General features: G+C 36.0%; 1 protein-coding gene and 1 long non-coding RNA gene across 4 annotated transcripts in view; one reads left to right on the top strand and one right to left on the bottom strand.

Moving 5' to 3' along the window:
* The window catches only part of LOC125672230 (uncharacterized), a 52,460-nt gene extending 42,904 nt beyond the window's left edge, over positions 1-9,556 (bottom strand). For both annotated transcript variants that reach the window (XR_007368893.2, XR_008802713.1), the window contains exon 1: positions 9,424-9,556. This is a non-coding gene — a long non-coding RNA (uncharacterized LOC125672230). The remainder of the gene's footprint in view (positions 1-9,423) is intronic.
* Positions 9,557-9,560: 4 nt separating this feature from the next.
* LOC125672227 (leukocyte surface antigen CD53-like) overlaps positions 9,561-14,685 on the top strand; it is a 26,697-nt gene continuing 21,572 nt past the window's right edge. The window contains exons 1-2 of one of the 2 annotated variants that reach the window (XM_048908398.2): positions 9,561-9,774; positions 10,013-10,072. In XM_048908398.2, the coding sequence (XP_048764355.1) occupies positions 10,046-10,072 (27 nt within the window). In that variant the 5' untranslated portion in view covers positions 9,561-9,774; positions 10,013-10,045. Of the gene's footprint in view, positions 10,073-14,685 lie in introns of both variants that reach the window. The other variant, XM_056164014.1, reaches the window with a different exon arrangement.

Raw genomic sequence — 14,685 nt, 5'->3', positions numbered from 1 at the left:
TGTCCAATTTCTGATTCTCTGACAGACAACTTCAAAGACGGGAGTCCTTTGTACTCCTGTTTACACTACAACGTTCGAACCGCTCAAATCGATGTAGTGGCAAGATTTTTTTTATACTGTCGGTCTTTCATTTATGATTTATAATCCTCTCCCCTGGATGAAATTGAATAAATATCGTTTATTCATAGCCATTACGGCTTCTAAGTTCTAATTAAATTGTATTGACCCCTTGGGAGCCAAAGGGACGGGAAACCAGACCCCGCGGGAATCGAGACCTTTTTCAACGAATTTACGTTTGAAATACCATAGCGTTATTAAGAGGTTTATGAAATTAAGCTAATGGAAATGGTAAAACTTTACAGCTGAAATGGAATATCTGGTATTTACGCATGCATTAATATTTTTGCCTGATATAACTCCTCAATAAAACGTATGCTGTCCGATGTCAGAGTGCGGTAATGCTTCCAACTCTTCCACGCCATTACCCAGCTCATTCTGTGTCTGGCGCTGAAGCGCATTGTGAAAACTGTTTATGGCTGATTATACAAAGACAACGACTCCTATCAAATATTGCCAACTATAAATCTTATTCATTATGCAAAAATATTCCGCAACAAAGTGGCTTTTAATCGCTTATTGAAATATTGGGCTTTTATAAAGATCGGATTCCAACGACATTTAAATCTGATCTAAATTGATTATTCCATATGCATTAATGAATTTCACGTAATCTATTCACACCGACTTCAAGTTCTGGCGGAAGAATTTTAAAGTTTCCCTTCATATTTCAATTGCTAAATTAAAATGTTTATTGGTATTATCTGTAATCAATGTGGAAGAATATCTACGGTTACTTGAACCGTTTAAGGCGGTTTTCTACCGGAAGCTGAATTTTCTGTCTTTAAATAAGTCACACAAAGGCTTATATTACTATAGCATTTCTTACATCATAAAAAACACGAAGCAATCCAGAAACATTTTCTGACTGGTGGATCATCGCTATGAATAGATTACACGGAGGTCATACTCCTTAAATTCCTTCTTTACTGAGATTTTTTGAAACTCAATATTTTATTCACAAATAAGTGAATGGGATCAGGCAGCAGGAATAGCCTATTTTAGCTCCCTCTCTACACCAAGGTCATAATGAAGCAAACACATGTACAGATGTAGATATAATGTGTGAACAAGATAAAATAAAAAGAGATAAAAAGATATACATACTAATGAAAATAATCATGAAATAAGGAAAGAAAATATTGTAGAAGTAGAAAAAAATAATAATAAAAGAATAAAACAAAACACACAAAAAGAAATACCAGTTTGAATATAAGTGAATTGCGGTAGATTATTTCATATTTTAAAACATGAAAATGATTAAACAAAAAGTTTTGTTGCAACAATCAGTGACGGATTTAGGGGGGGGGGGGCCGCGCCCCTCCCCCCCCCCAAATTTTTTTTCAAATTTAAGGTAAATCGTGGTATCTTGTTTAGGAAGATGTACTAAACGATATAAGAAGCAATATTATTTTATTAATTTCACCTTATTAAAAATTATAGAAAACTGTACAAATGATTAAATAGGAGACATATTTCAAGCCCTATAAAATCTGTAAAATCCAGGAGCTTCCGCGGGATTCGCCCCCTGAGCCCCTACCTGGGCTTCGCCTTGGACCCACTGGGGGCCTCAAGGCTCCCTGCCTCATAAAGTGGCAGGCCCCCGTAACCGCAATTCCTGGATCCGCCCCTGACGATAAAAGCTTGTACTGCTTCAGATATTTTTATATTAATTTTTAGTCCATGATTAGGACTACCAAATAACAGTTCAAGTGTAGGTTGTTGAATATAGCAATTTGTAATATTCGGTATGGCTTGTAGCAATGCATTTCTGCAATATCTATAATTTGGACAAACAAAAAAAGTAATGATAGGCATTTTCAACAGAATTAATACAACTTGTACACATTGGAGTATCTGATAAACTGTGATGGGATAAATCTGCTTTCAAGTTACTTGCATTGTTTAGTTGACAATGTATCATAGTATAGTGCCGGTTTCCAAAATTAAAAAGTTCATCACTTTTAAAAACAAAAATAGGAACGCTAGAGACTTTTGAGTGAAGATATCCCAGAGGAATTTTTAATGTACTCTGGTAGGCTGTTCCATTGTTTCCATATAAGTTGTAGTTCTAATAGAGGAATTTTGAATTAAACGCTATTCGTTCTTTTAAAGTTGTAGAATGAGTAGGTGAGCAAAATGGTTCAGTTAAATCATAAAGATACTGAGGTGAATAGCCACTAATAATTTTTATAATACTGTACTAATTTATGGGTTTTCCACCTTGTTTGTACTTTCCACCATCATTTAGTTTTGAACGCGATGATCGAGTGATATCTTAATCACGTGATTATTCTTGCTGCTTCAACTTGAACCTGCTAACAGTTTAGAGTTTCTTTCAGAGCTGCACGCAATGTCTATATATACGCTGTAAATCATATCAGAAGTTCCACGTACGAGATACAGATCAATATTATATTATTAACACATCAATGTGATACAATTTGTGAAGTACAATATACAAACGATAGCACAGCAGCTACAGGGAATGGGGAAATCTAAACAAAAGCAGGGGGAATCTACACATAGGGGAAATCTAGACAAAAACAGGGGACTCTACAGATAGGGGAAATCTAGACAAAAGCAGGGGACTCTACACATAGGGGAAATCTAGACAAAAGCAGGGGGAATCTACACATAGGGGAAATCTAGACAAAAGCAGGGGAAATCTACACATAGGGGAAATCTAGACAAAAGCAGGAGACTCTACACATAGGGGAAATCTAGACAAAAGCAGGAGACTCTACACATAGGGGAAATCTACACAAAAGCAGGAGACTCTACACATAGGGGAAATCTACACAAAAGCAGGGGGAATCTACACATAGGGGAAATCTAGACAAAAGCAGGAGACTCTACACATAGGGGAAATCTAGACAAAAGCAGGAGACTCTACACATAGGGGAAATCTACACAAAAGCAGGAGACTCTACACATAGGGGAAATCTACACAAAAGCAGGGGGAATCTACACATAGGGGAAATCTAGACAAAAGCAGGGGAAATCTACACATAGGGGAAATCTAGACAAAAGCAGGGGACTCTACACATAGGGGAAATCTAGACAAAAGCAGGAGACTCTACACATAGGGGAAATCTAGACAAAAGCAGGGGGAATCTACACATAGGGGAAATCTAGACAAAAGCAGGGGAAATCTACACATAGGGGAAATCTAGACAAAAGCAGGGGAAATCTACACATAGGGGAAATCTAGACAAAAGCAGGGGAAATCTACACATAGGGGAAATCTAGACAAAAGCAGGGGAAATCTACACATAGGGGAAATCTAGACAAAAGCAGGGGGAATCTACACATAGGGGAAATCTAGACAAAAGCAGGGGAAATATACACATAGGGGAAATCTAGACAAAAGCAGGGGAAATCTACACATAGGGGAAATCTAGACAAACGCAGGGGAAATCTACACATAGGGGAAATCTAGACAAAAGCAGGGGAAATCTACACATAGGGGAAATCTAGACAAAAGCAGGGGAAATCTATACATAGGGGAAATCTAGACAAAAGCAGGAGACTCTACACGTAGGGGAAATCTACACAAAAGCAGGGGGAATCTACACATAGGGGAAATCTAGACAAAAGCAGGGGAAATCTACGAATAGGGGAAATCTAGACAAAAGCAGGAGACTCTACACGTAGGGGAATTCTAGACAAAAGCAGGGGGAATCTACACATAGGGGAAATCTAGACAAAAGCAGGGGAAATCTACACATAGGGGAAAAATATAGACAAAAGCAGGGAAAATCTACACAATGGGGAAATCTAGACAAAAGCAGGAGACTCTACATATAGGGGAAATCTAGACAAAAGCAGGGGAAATCTACACATAGGGGAAAAATATAGACAAAAGCAGGGAAAATCTACACAATGGGGAAATCTAGACAAAAGCAGGAGACTCTACATATAGGGGAAATCTAGACAAAAGCAGGGGAAATCTACACATAGGGGAAATCTAGATAAAAGCAGGGGACTCTACATATTGGAGAATTCTAGACAAAAGCAGAGGAAATCTACACATAGGGGAAATCTACACAAAAGCAGGGGACTCTACACATAGGGGAAATCTAGATAAAAGCAGGGGACTCTACATATAGGGAAACTCTAAACAAAAGCAGGGGGAATCTACACATAGGGGAAATCTAGACAAAAGCAGGGGAAATGCACCTAAAGGGAGGTAAATGTAGAAAAGGGAAGAAAAATCTAAACAAAAGGAGGAGAATCTATAAAAAGGAAGGGAAATCTAAAAAAAGAAAAAGAAAAAAAAAAAAAAGAGGGGGAGGTAATCTAGGAAAGGAGAGAGAAGTTTAAAAATAGGGAGGTAAAACTCAACAAAATTGAGAGGAACGAAGTTAAAGGAAGGAGAAATTAAGTCAAAAAAAGAGGAATCTAGACAAAGCTAGGGAATATCTAGACAAAGCTAGGGAATATCTAGACAAAACCAGGGAAATATCTAGACAAAGGCAGGGGGATATCTAGACAAATCCAGGGGAATATCTAGACAAAGGCAGAAGGATATCTAGACAAAGGCAAGATAATGTCTAGACAAAGGCAAGGGAATATCTAGGCAAAGCGTGGGGAATATCTAGATAAACACAGGGGAATATCTAGACAAAGGCAGGGGAATATCTAGACAAAGGGAGGGGAATATCTAGATAAAGACAGGGGAATATCTAGACAATGGGAGGGGAATATCTAGACAAAGGGAGGGGAATATCCAGACAAAGCTTGGGGAATATCTAGATAAAGACAGGAGAATATCTAGACAAAGACAGAGGAATACTTTGACAAAGGCAGGGGAATATCCAGACAAAAGCTAGGGAAATATCTACATTAAGGGGGAGGGACATCTAATCAAAGGGATTGAAATATCTACACAAAGGGAGAGAAATCCAGACAAAAATAAAAAAAGATATACAACTGGATATGGAGAAACGAAAAAAGCATAGACATGAGAAACAACGATAAAGGAAACTAACAAAAATAGAAGAAAAACATACCCAAGTAATTTGCAACATACAAAAATAATTAAGCAACATACATAAATTAGCAACATACAAAAGTAAGCAACATAAAAAGTTAGCAACATACATAAGTATGAGCACAATGTTCAGCACTAAATATGATTTTTATGCAATGCATTTTCAGTTGATGAGCCGCAGAGCTCCACGCGAAATAACTAAGGAGATTTTTGAACATTTAATGCAGTTTTGTTGTATGATCCATTAAGCCCATCCTGGAGGCTGGACTCTAGACTCAGAGGCCAGGGATTTCAGAATTAACAGGCAGAAAGAATACTTCCACTTCCATAAATCAGTTCCCTTTTTCTGCAGGAAATTTTATCGTCCCATTAATTTGTGTTAAATCATAGAGTGTGTATTTATTGGATAGAGGTCATGTACATTTTACAGTGACTGTTGTATTTCTGTATACAAATTTTCTCTAAACAAAGTACCTAAAACACGAATGTTTGTTAGAGAAAGAATATTATATGCCATAGATACAATATTTCATGTCAGAGAGACAACATTTGAAGTCAAGGAGATAATTGTTTCATGTCAGAGAGAGAGAGAGAGAGAGAGAGAGAGAGAGAGAGAGAGAGAGAGAGAGAGAGAGAGAGAGAGGGAGAGAGAGAGAGAGAGAGAGAGAGTACTATTACAATTTATGGACACAATATCTCATGTCAGGGAGACACACACACAAATTTCAAATCAAAAAGACAATATTTTATGTCAGAAAGACAATATTTTATGTCAGGGAGACAATATTTTATGTCAGGGAGACAATATTTTATGTCATAGATAATATTTTATGTCAGAGAGACAATATTTTATGTCATAGATAATATTCTATGTCAGAGAGACAATATCGTATGTCAGAGAGACAATATTCTATGTCAGGGAGACAATATTTTATGTCAGAGATAATATTCTATGTCAGAGAGACAATATTTTATGTCATAGATAATATTCTATGTCAGAGAGACAATATCGTATGTCAGAGAGACAATATTTTATGTCATAGATAATATTTTATGTCAGAGAGACAATATTTTATGTCATAGATAATATTCTATGTCAGAGAGACAATATTGTATGTCAGAGAGACAATATTTTATGTCAGAGAGACAATATTTTATGTCAGAGACAATATTCTATGTCAGAGAGACAATATTTTATGTCAGAGACAATATTCTATGTCAGAGAGACAATATTTTATGTCAGAGAGACAATATCGTATGTCAGAGAGACAATATTTTATGTCAGAGAGACAATATTTTATGTCAGAGACAATATTTTATGTCAGAGACAATATTCTATGTCAGAGAGACAATATCGTATGTCAGAGACAATATTTTATGTCAGAGAGACAATATCGTATGTCAGAGAGACAATATCGTATGTCAGAGAGACAATATTTTATGTCAGAGAGACAATATTTTATGTCAGAGACAATATTTTATGTCAGAGAGACAATATCGTATGTCAGAGAGACAATATTTTATGTCAGAGAGACAATATTTTATGTCAGAGAAACAATATTTTATTCAGAGAGACAATATTTTATGTCAGAGAGACAATATCGTATGTCAGAGAGACAATATTTTATGTCATAGATAATATTTTATGTCAGAGAGACAATATTTTATGTCATAGATAATATTCTATGTCAGAGAGACAATATTGTATGTCAGAGAGACAATATTTTATGTCAGAGAGACAATATTTTATGTCAGAGACAATATTTTATGTCAGAGAGACAATATTCTATGTCAGAGAGACAATATTCTATGTCAGAGAGACAATATTTTATGTCAGAGACAATATTTTATGTCAGAGAGACAATATTTTATGTCAGAGACAATATTTTATGTCAGAGAGACAATATTCTATGTCAGAGAGACAATATTCTATGTCAGAGAGACAATATTTTATGTCAGAGACAATATTTTATGTCAGAGAGACAATATTTTATGTCAGAGAGACAATATTGTATGTCAGAGAGACAATATTTTATGTCAGAGAGACAATATTTTATGTCAGAGACAATATTTTATGTCAGAGAGACAATATTGTATGTCAGAGAGACAATATTCTATGTCAGAGAGACAATATTTTATGTCAGAGAGACAATATCGTATGTCAGAGAGACAATATTTTATGTCAGAGAGACAATATTGTATGTCAGAGACAATATTTTATGTCAGAGAGACAATATTTTATGTCAGAGAGACAATATTTTATGTCAGAGACAATATTTTATGTCAGAGAGACAATATCGTATGTCAGAGAGACAATATTCTATGTCAGAGAGACAATATTTTATGTCAGAGACAATATTCTATGTCAGAGAGACAATATTTTATGTCAGAGAGACAATATCGTATGTCAGAGAGACAATATTTTATGTCAGAGAGACAATATTTTATGTCAGAGACAATATTTTATGTCAGAGACAATATTTTATGTCAGAGAGACAATATTTTATGTCAGAGAGACAATATTTTATGTCAGATAGACAATATCGTATGTCAGAGAGACAATATCGTATGTCAGAGAGACAATATTTTATGTCAGAGACAATATTTTATGTCAGAGAAACAATATTTTATTCAGAGAGACAATATTTTATGTCAGAGAGACAATATCGTATGTCAGAGAGACAATATTTTATGTCAGAGAGACAATATTTTATGTCAGAGAAACAATATTTTATTCAGAGAGACAATATTTTATGTCAGAGAGACAATATCGTATGTCAGAGAGACAATATTTTATGTCATAGATAATATTTTATGTCAGAGAGACAATATTTTATGTCATAGATAATATTCTATGTCAGAGAGACAATATTGTATGTCAGAGAGACAATATTTTATGTCAGAGAGACAATATTTTATGTCAGAGACAATATTCTATGTCAGAGAGACAATATTTTATGTCAGAGACAATATTCTATGTCAGAGAGACAATATTTTATGTCAGAGAGACAATATCGTATGTCAGAGAGACAATATTTTATGTCAGAGAGACAATATTTTATGTCAGAGACAATATTTTATGTCAGAGAGACAATATTTTATGTCAGAGAGACAATATTTTATGTCAGAGACAATATTTTATGTCAGAGAGACAATATCGTATGTCAGAGAGACAATATTCTATGTCAGAGAGACAATATTTTATGTCAGAGAGACAATATTTTATGTCAGAGACAATATTTTATGTCAGAGAGACAATATCGTATGTCAGAGAGACAATATTTTATGTCAGAGAGACAATATTTTATGTCAGAGAAACAATATTTTATTCAGAGAGACAATATTTTATGTCAGAGAGACAATATCGTATGTCAGAGAGACAATATTTTATTCAGAGAGACAATATTTCACGTCACACATATCTATCCGTTTACTCTATTACGTCAAGTCGTATAGATATTTGGATTAGATGTATTAGATTTTGTGCATCACGCAGCATCATGATAAAATTCCTTCCCAGCATCCTTTGGGGTGCCAACATCGTTTTCCTATGCGTGTCGTCCGTTTCCGCCACACCTACGTCAGGTGTAAATATGACGCCTACTTTACCTGCGGTCTTTGTCATAGTTCAGAAACTCATTTCTATCAATGATTTTGCAAATTAAGTTACGGCAAGAAGGTTTTAAAGGAGTATCATATAGCACACATAGCCAGAGGATGGCGTGCTCGTCTTCAGTCAGTCTATTTAAGACTAAGCTAAGCTCCTGCTACCTGACGCGCGCTAAACAATAAGGTCTGACGAGGCAATATAAAAGAGGAGGAAACTTAACTAATTGAGTATTCTCTACAAATATCATATGATTATAAAGAAACTAATTTCTGCAATATTCGACAAGGTGGTTCTGTATTGCCGCTGGAACACCTCCTGTACTGTTTGATGTCGGTGTGCAGAACAACCCTAACACCCAGTCAAACACCAGGGGGCAGCGCGTGAAATCCCTCGGCCTCTGCTCACGTTTAGATTGCTTTAGTATTGTCATTTTTTTGGCGTATATTTCAGACCATTTCTTGGATATATATCAGAATACACGGCAATAAAGTCCAATCAATTATTCAAAGGTAAGATTTCCAAGTCTTAAGATCAATAGCTTAAGTTGTTGCTCACTGGTTTGTCTCACCAACAAAAATCTATTCAACATCTAAACAGAATTTCTATTTCAACCGGCGAAAAACCGATTATAATTCATTTTTACCTAGCTTTTAATAATATCCATCATTGTTTATTATTCCGTTTCAGAGTTTGTCCTTACCGTGTGTGTGTGTTGAGGATCATCTCTCCTCCGGGGGTTAAGCTCTCTAGTCGTAGGTGTACATTTCCCAGGCGGACGTTTCCAAATAGAACGGAGTGGTGAGCTTTCCACTGCTGCCTTCACAAGACTAAAGTATACGGAAGTTGCCTCTTTTGGATAATGTGTTAAATTGAAATAAACAGATGCGTCAGCGAATTTATTGAATAACTTAGTTTCGAACAGCGACAAAGGGCGTGCGCCTGGATTATTAATGGACGAATCGGGGAAAAGATTGGATGTAGTTCATTGCAAGGTGCGCGGGGCGATCTTCTAGTGACACAACGTGTGTTTGGATGTGATGAATTTTCCAGGGTGAATCAACTATTTTATAATTAACGATATACTCTAGAAAATTAACTCTATATATTTGTCACTTGTTTGTGTAACTCTTGTGAATTTTAACACACCGTTCACTTATCGTGGGAATGTTTTGCGATGCTGGAAAATACGGGCTGTCGTCCGACCTTAGACCACATGTTGTTGATTAACCCTCAAGTGGCGCTGTCTTGAAACTTTTACCAAACGTTTTCAGTTTCATTTTTTTTTTCAGGAAGTGGTGTTATATTTGTAGGCCTATTTAAGAATGGCAGAGTTTAACGAAGTTTTTGAGGTAAGTTTTTATCTTTATTTCTGAATGTTTTTGATCTTGGGCCATTTTTCTACTGACGGCCAGGAATAGATAATGTAAGAGGCTAATCCGCCGGACAAAGGAAAATGACACTCGGGGCAGCGATTTAGGCAGAATCTCTCGCGCCGCATCTTGGTCATCGTGGGGCGTCAAGGGGGGAGGGAGGTTAAATTGTCTTTTCGTTTTATACAAACCGATATATTGTTTGAATGTGTGGAGACTTGTTCGTCTCTTGGCTTGATGCTGATAGTACGGGACCCTAGCGTCCAGTGTAATGTACAGAGAACTTGGTATGTACAGATATAATTTTTTTTTTTGAAAGTCACAGAGCAGGGAGAATACCAACACTGGACACAAGTTTTATTTAAAAGAACAAAATAGATTTAGATTTGCATTGTTCATCTGATTTGTATGAGATTTTCAGGAAAAATATAAAATTTTGGCAATAATGATATGATATATAGATTTATGATAGCAGACAAAAGGGTCTGTATGAATTCATCAGTGTAATTAATTATTAACATGAATAGACATTGAAATGACCGCGTGAAGTGCTGAAGCCAACAGGATAAATTGATCGTCGATAATTGCCCCGTGCCGTGATGTGTATTGGCGATTACCGCTAATTTATTCATGTACACATCACTTGATAAGTATTATAAATTGCAGAGCAATTGGCGACCATCTGGTGATAATATAGTTTACAAAGAACGAGAGATTATTTTTGGAATACACATCAAATTTGTGAGTCTGAAGTGAAATGTTGATATTCGTCTGTTCCCCCTAGAACACCCCCCCCCCCTTCCCCATCTTTCTTCACTTGAATACGATTCGTGTCAATCTGATGAATGAGGTCATGACGGCTTTTATTGAAATAACGCATTATACCATTACATGAATCAGAATTCCTCCGAATTTTACCAAATGAATTTCTATGGTAACTGTTACTTAGTGTTGAATGCAGTCCAGACTGCGCATTCCTATTAATTATTAGATTGTTCACATTAATTACTAGTTGTCAATAGGAAATGATCATTAAGATTGTCTCATTGCTCTTACATTTCAAGTGGGGGAAACTGATTAGTCCTGCATCGATCTAAGTCCCTCATCTCTGATCCAGGTGGAGGGGGATTTTTAACATCAAACAATATAAACAAAAGTTGAAAGAAACAGTGAACAATGTCTTTAGCAGAAGGGGATCAATGGCGACGATGAGATTGATTGAGTTCCGTGATTACAATCAATTCACGATAAATATATTGTGTAGCGAGTGTCAGGCAAATACTCGGGCGGACTTCTTACGGAATCAAAAGAATATTTAATCAGCAACCGAAGATCTTTATCAATACCTGTTAATCGCCAGCAGAAGTGAGATATACAGTTGTTACACCATTAAAAAAAAATCAGCAAACAAAGTCATATGCGCGACAAAACTCGGACATTTCCTTGGAAACACGGGTCTTTGTGGGCAAATAAATAAACAGTAATGAAAACTAAGATGAAATGAAAGTATGTGATGTAAGAAAAACAAATTACGATAATTTTTCGTAATTCCAATTTAAGCAGAAATCTATGCGTCGTTTTCTTCTTCCCCGTATAAGCGCCACCTTGGTTTGAGAAATTACGTTGGTCACTTTCTGTGTCTGTCTGAGTGTCTGTCTTTAGACGCCGTCACACATTCCCACATATGGCCAGATTGGTGGAATTTAAAATCATTCAGAAACAGGACATGTTTAAAGGGGGTGGGTTATACTCATAAGGACCCATCTTTTCTATATTGATACGTTTTAGCCAGTCAAACAACTACTTAATTAGTGCGTGATTAGCAGTAAGCACCTCCTCCCCCGTCACGTGAGAAATGTAAGCTAGTGATATCTTCGAGATTTGTGCCCTTCTCCACCTTCGGTTCTTATGTTTAAAAAAAAACGTTTAAATTTACCAATAATTTCGTGATTTTCTTTTTCAATTTTGACAGCAGAAATGATCTGACCGAAAACAAACTTCATTTTAAGACTTATTTTATTATTATTTCAAAACATTGAGGGATTTCGTGAACACGATATTTTGAGCAACATATGACGTATCTTTAGAAGAAATGAGTCTTGTTCATCTATAAATGGTACAGGCGTACGAAAATCAAAATATACTTCTTCATTAGACTATAAAAAAAATTGCGTGTTGTAAACTTATGAAGGCATATCTATTGTATTACCAGTATTTTTCTATCGAAACAAATACCAGAAAATTCTACATACATTCATCATGAAAATAAAGTTATTTCAGAAGCGTCTAATTTGTAATTTAAAAATCCCCCTCCCTCCAATTGTCAACGCCTCCGGGGGAACTTACTAGGGAGAATACAGTACTTTTATAATGAGAAGGCGATGTAACGATGAGTGATTTTTAGCAGTTACGTGTTGTTTGATTTCTGATGCTGTAACAAGAGAAGACAGTACTTTTATAATGAGAAGGCGATGTAACGATGAGCGATTTTAACAGTAACATGTTGTTTGATTTCTGATGCTGTAACAAGAGATTAAAGTACTTTTATAATGAGAAGGCGATGTAACGATGAGTGATTTTTAGCAGTTACGTGTTGTTTGATTTCTGATGTTTTAACAAGGGTTGGGAAAGGGAGATACCTTGTGGAATAACAATGACGTCACTGAAATCCTGACAGCCATTCTCCTTGGAAAACAATTAGATCGGATGGAGTTAATGGTTTATAGATGTAAAACGATGGCAGGAAATGTAAGAATGGGGCCCCTTCCATCGCCGTAAAACACAAACAGAGTGACGGGGTTAAAACTCAATTCCTAGTGTTTACTCAGTTGCAGTAAGTACTATGAAGTTGTACGATCGATGGAGGGAAATAGACGATGAGTGTTGTAGTTAAAAATGCACTGACAGAATGTAAACTCCACAAAGAGCCCCCTAATAATAGCGTCAATCAGAGATTTTGACTATGTCAACACGATGTGACGAGGAGTATCGATAGGAGCGCTGATTTATTGCCGAGTGTTGTATTGTCAGACGGAGAGTGGAAACCGTACAATGAGGGGTACTGATACAACGAGCCGCTCACATGAAACATTCTTTTTTGTCGACTTAGTTGGAGGGCAATGGTCATTTTGTCAGCCCCGAGGCACGAACTCGGGGCAATACTTGTTGCCAGTGGAAAGTACAATGACTATTGTCCTTATACATGTATGTATCGGAATGATATCTAGTGTAGATTTCCATGAAATTCATCGCGACTGACAAACGAGATTTGCAAACTTAACTGTTATCTAGAAGAAGAAAAAATAGTCAGTATATAAAATCAATAACAATGCAATACTTTATATTAACTAAATAATTTGAATTATACTTTTAAAGGTAACGTTTTCTTTTTCCGATTTGAAGCGGTTTGCTTTTGCATTGTATTTGGGAATCTTTGTCTTTTCATTAGATTCGTATTTACTTGTTGATGCTGTGATCGATAGCTAAGTGTCTTACTCGCTTGGTTATTGTGTTCAGTACTGTAGATGTATTGTATTACTTACTGATAAACTGTATAGTCATAATGATAATTGAAATGTCTTTCTTTGGTGTCTGTAAAATCTGGAGGGAATGTTTGGTACTTCTCGGTTAATGACAGTAAACTTAAAGTGAACCTGATCGCAATAAAATAAAATCTACTGTGGATATGAACTTCATTCAGAGCCGGTGTTGTAGAGTGAGCCTTCCCCCATAATGAGACTTCCCCCGGAAGCCTGGCTCTAGAGTGAGCCTTCCCCCGAAAGCCTGGCTCTAGAGTGAGCCTACCCCCGGGAGCCTGGCTCTAGAGTGAGCCTTCCCCCTGGGGGAAGGCTCACTCTAGAGCAGTAGAACCCCCGGGGAAGTCTCACTCTAGAGCCAGACTTCCCCGTGGGAAGACCTACTCTATAACTAGTTGTAGAGTCAGACTTTCCCCCATAGCAGGACTTCCCCTTCATTTATTGCTGGTAAACTACTATCACTTTATGGAGATTGTTTAGATACCAAGACCTTTTTCAGGAGGGCATTAAATGATTTTGCTTTTAAAAGTCGTTCATTAAACTCAAGAGAAGAAAACGGTGAATAAAGCACGTTGGAATTAAAGGGACTGGTTCATGTTTTTCAAAAGAAATATTTTTCATTTTTAATGTTAAAAATTAAAAATATAGCTCGTTTAATGTTGACAACCAAAATTTGGACCGTCTGAATGCAAGGATAAGAGCAATATTTTAGCTTTTATTCTGTGTTATGTAAACAAAGACTCGAGTCTTTTTATGTACACAAACAAACCTGTGAAACGTTAATTTTGAAATTCAATGCATCTTCATTTTGTACAATCACAAATTTTAACTTTTAAATGACACATTTTACCTAAAGTATACTTGAAATGTGATATATATATATAATAAACTTGGATCAATATCCATTTATTTTGAAAACATCGTAAACAATAACACACCTCAATCTTTGTTTTCAAAACAAATAATATACTCTCAATAATGAGCCTCTGTCATGATGAATAACCTTAATTTTTTTCTGAAACCTTCTAAACATATTAGACTATAGATTTTGATCAT

This window comes from Ostrea edulis, chromosome 4 (assembly GCF_947568905.1).
Source record: "Ostrea edulis chromosome 4, xbOstEdul1.1, whole genome shotgun sequence".
NCBI classification, from domain to species: Eukaryota; Metazoa; Mollusca; class Bivalvia; order Ostreida; family Ostreidae; genus Ostrea; species Ostrea edulis.
This window is presented reverse-complemented; position numbering and strand designations above follow the sequence as displayed.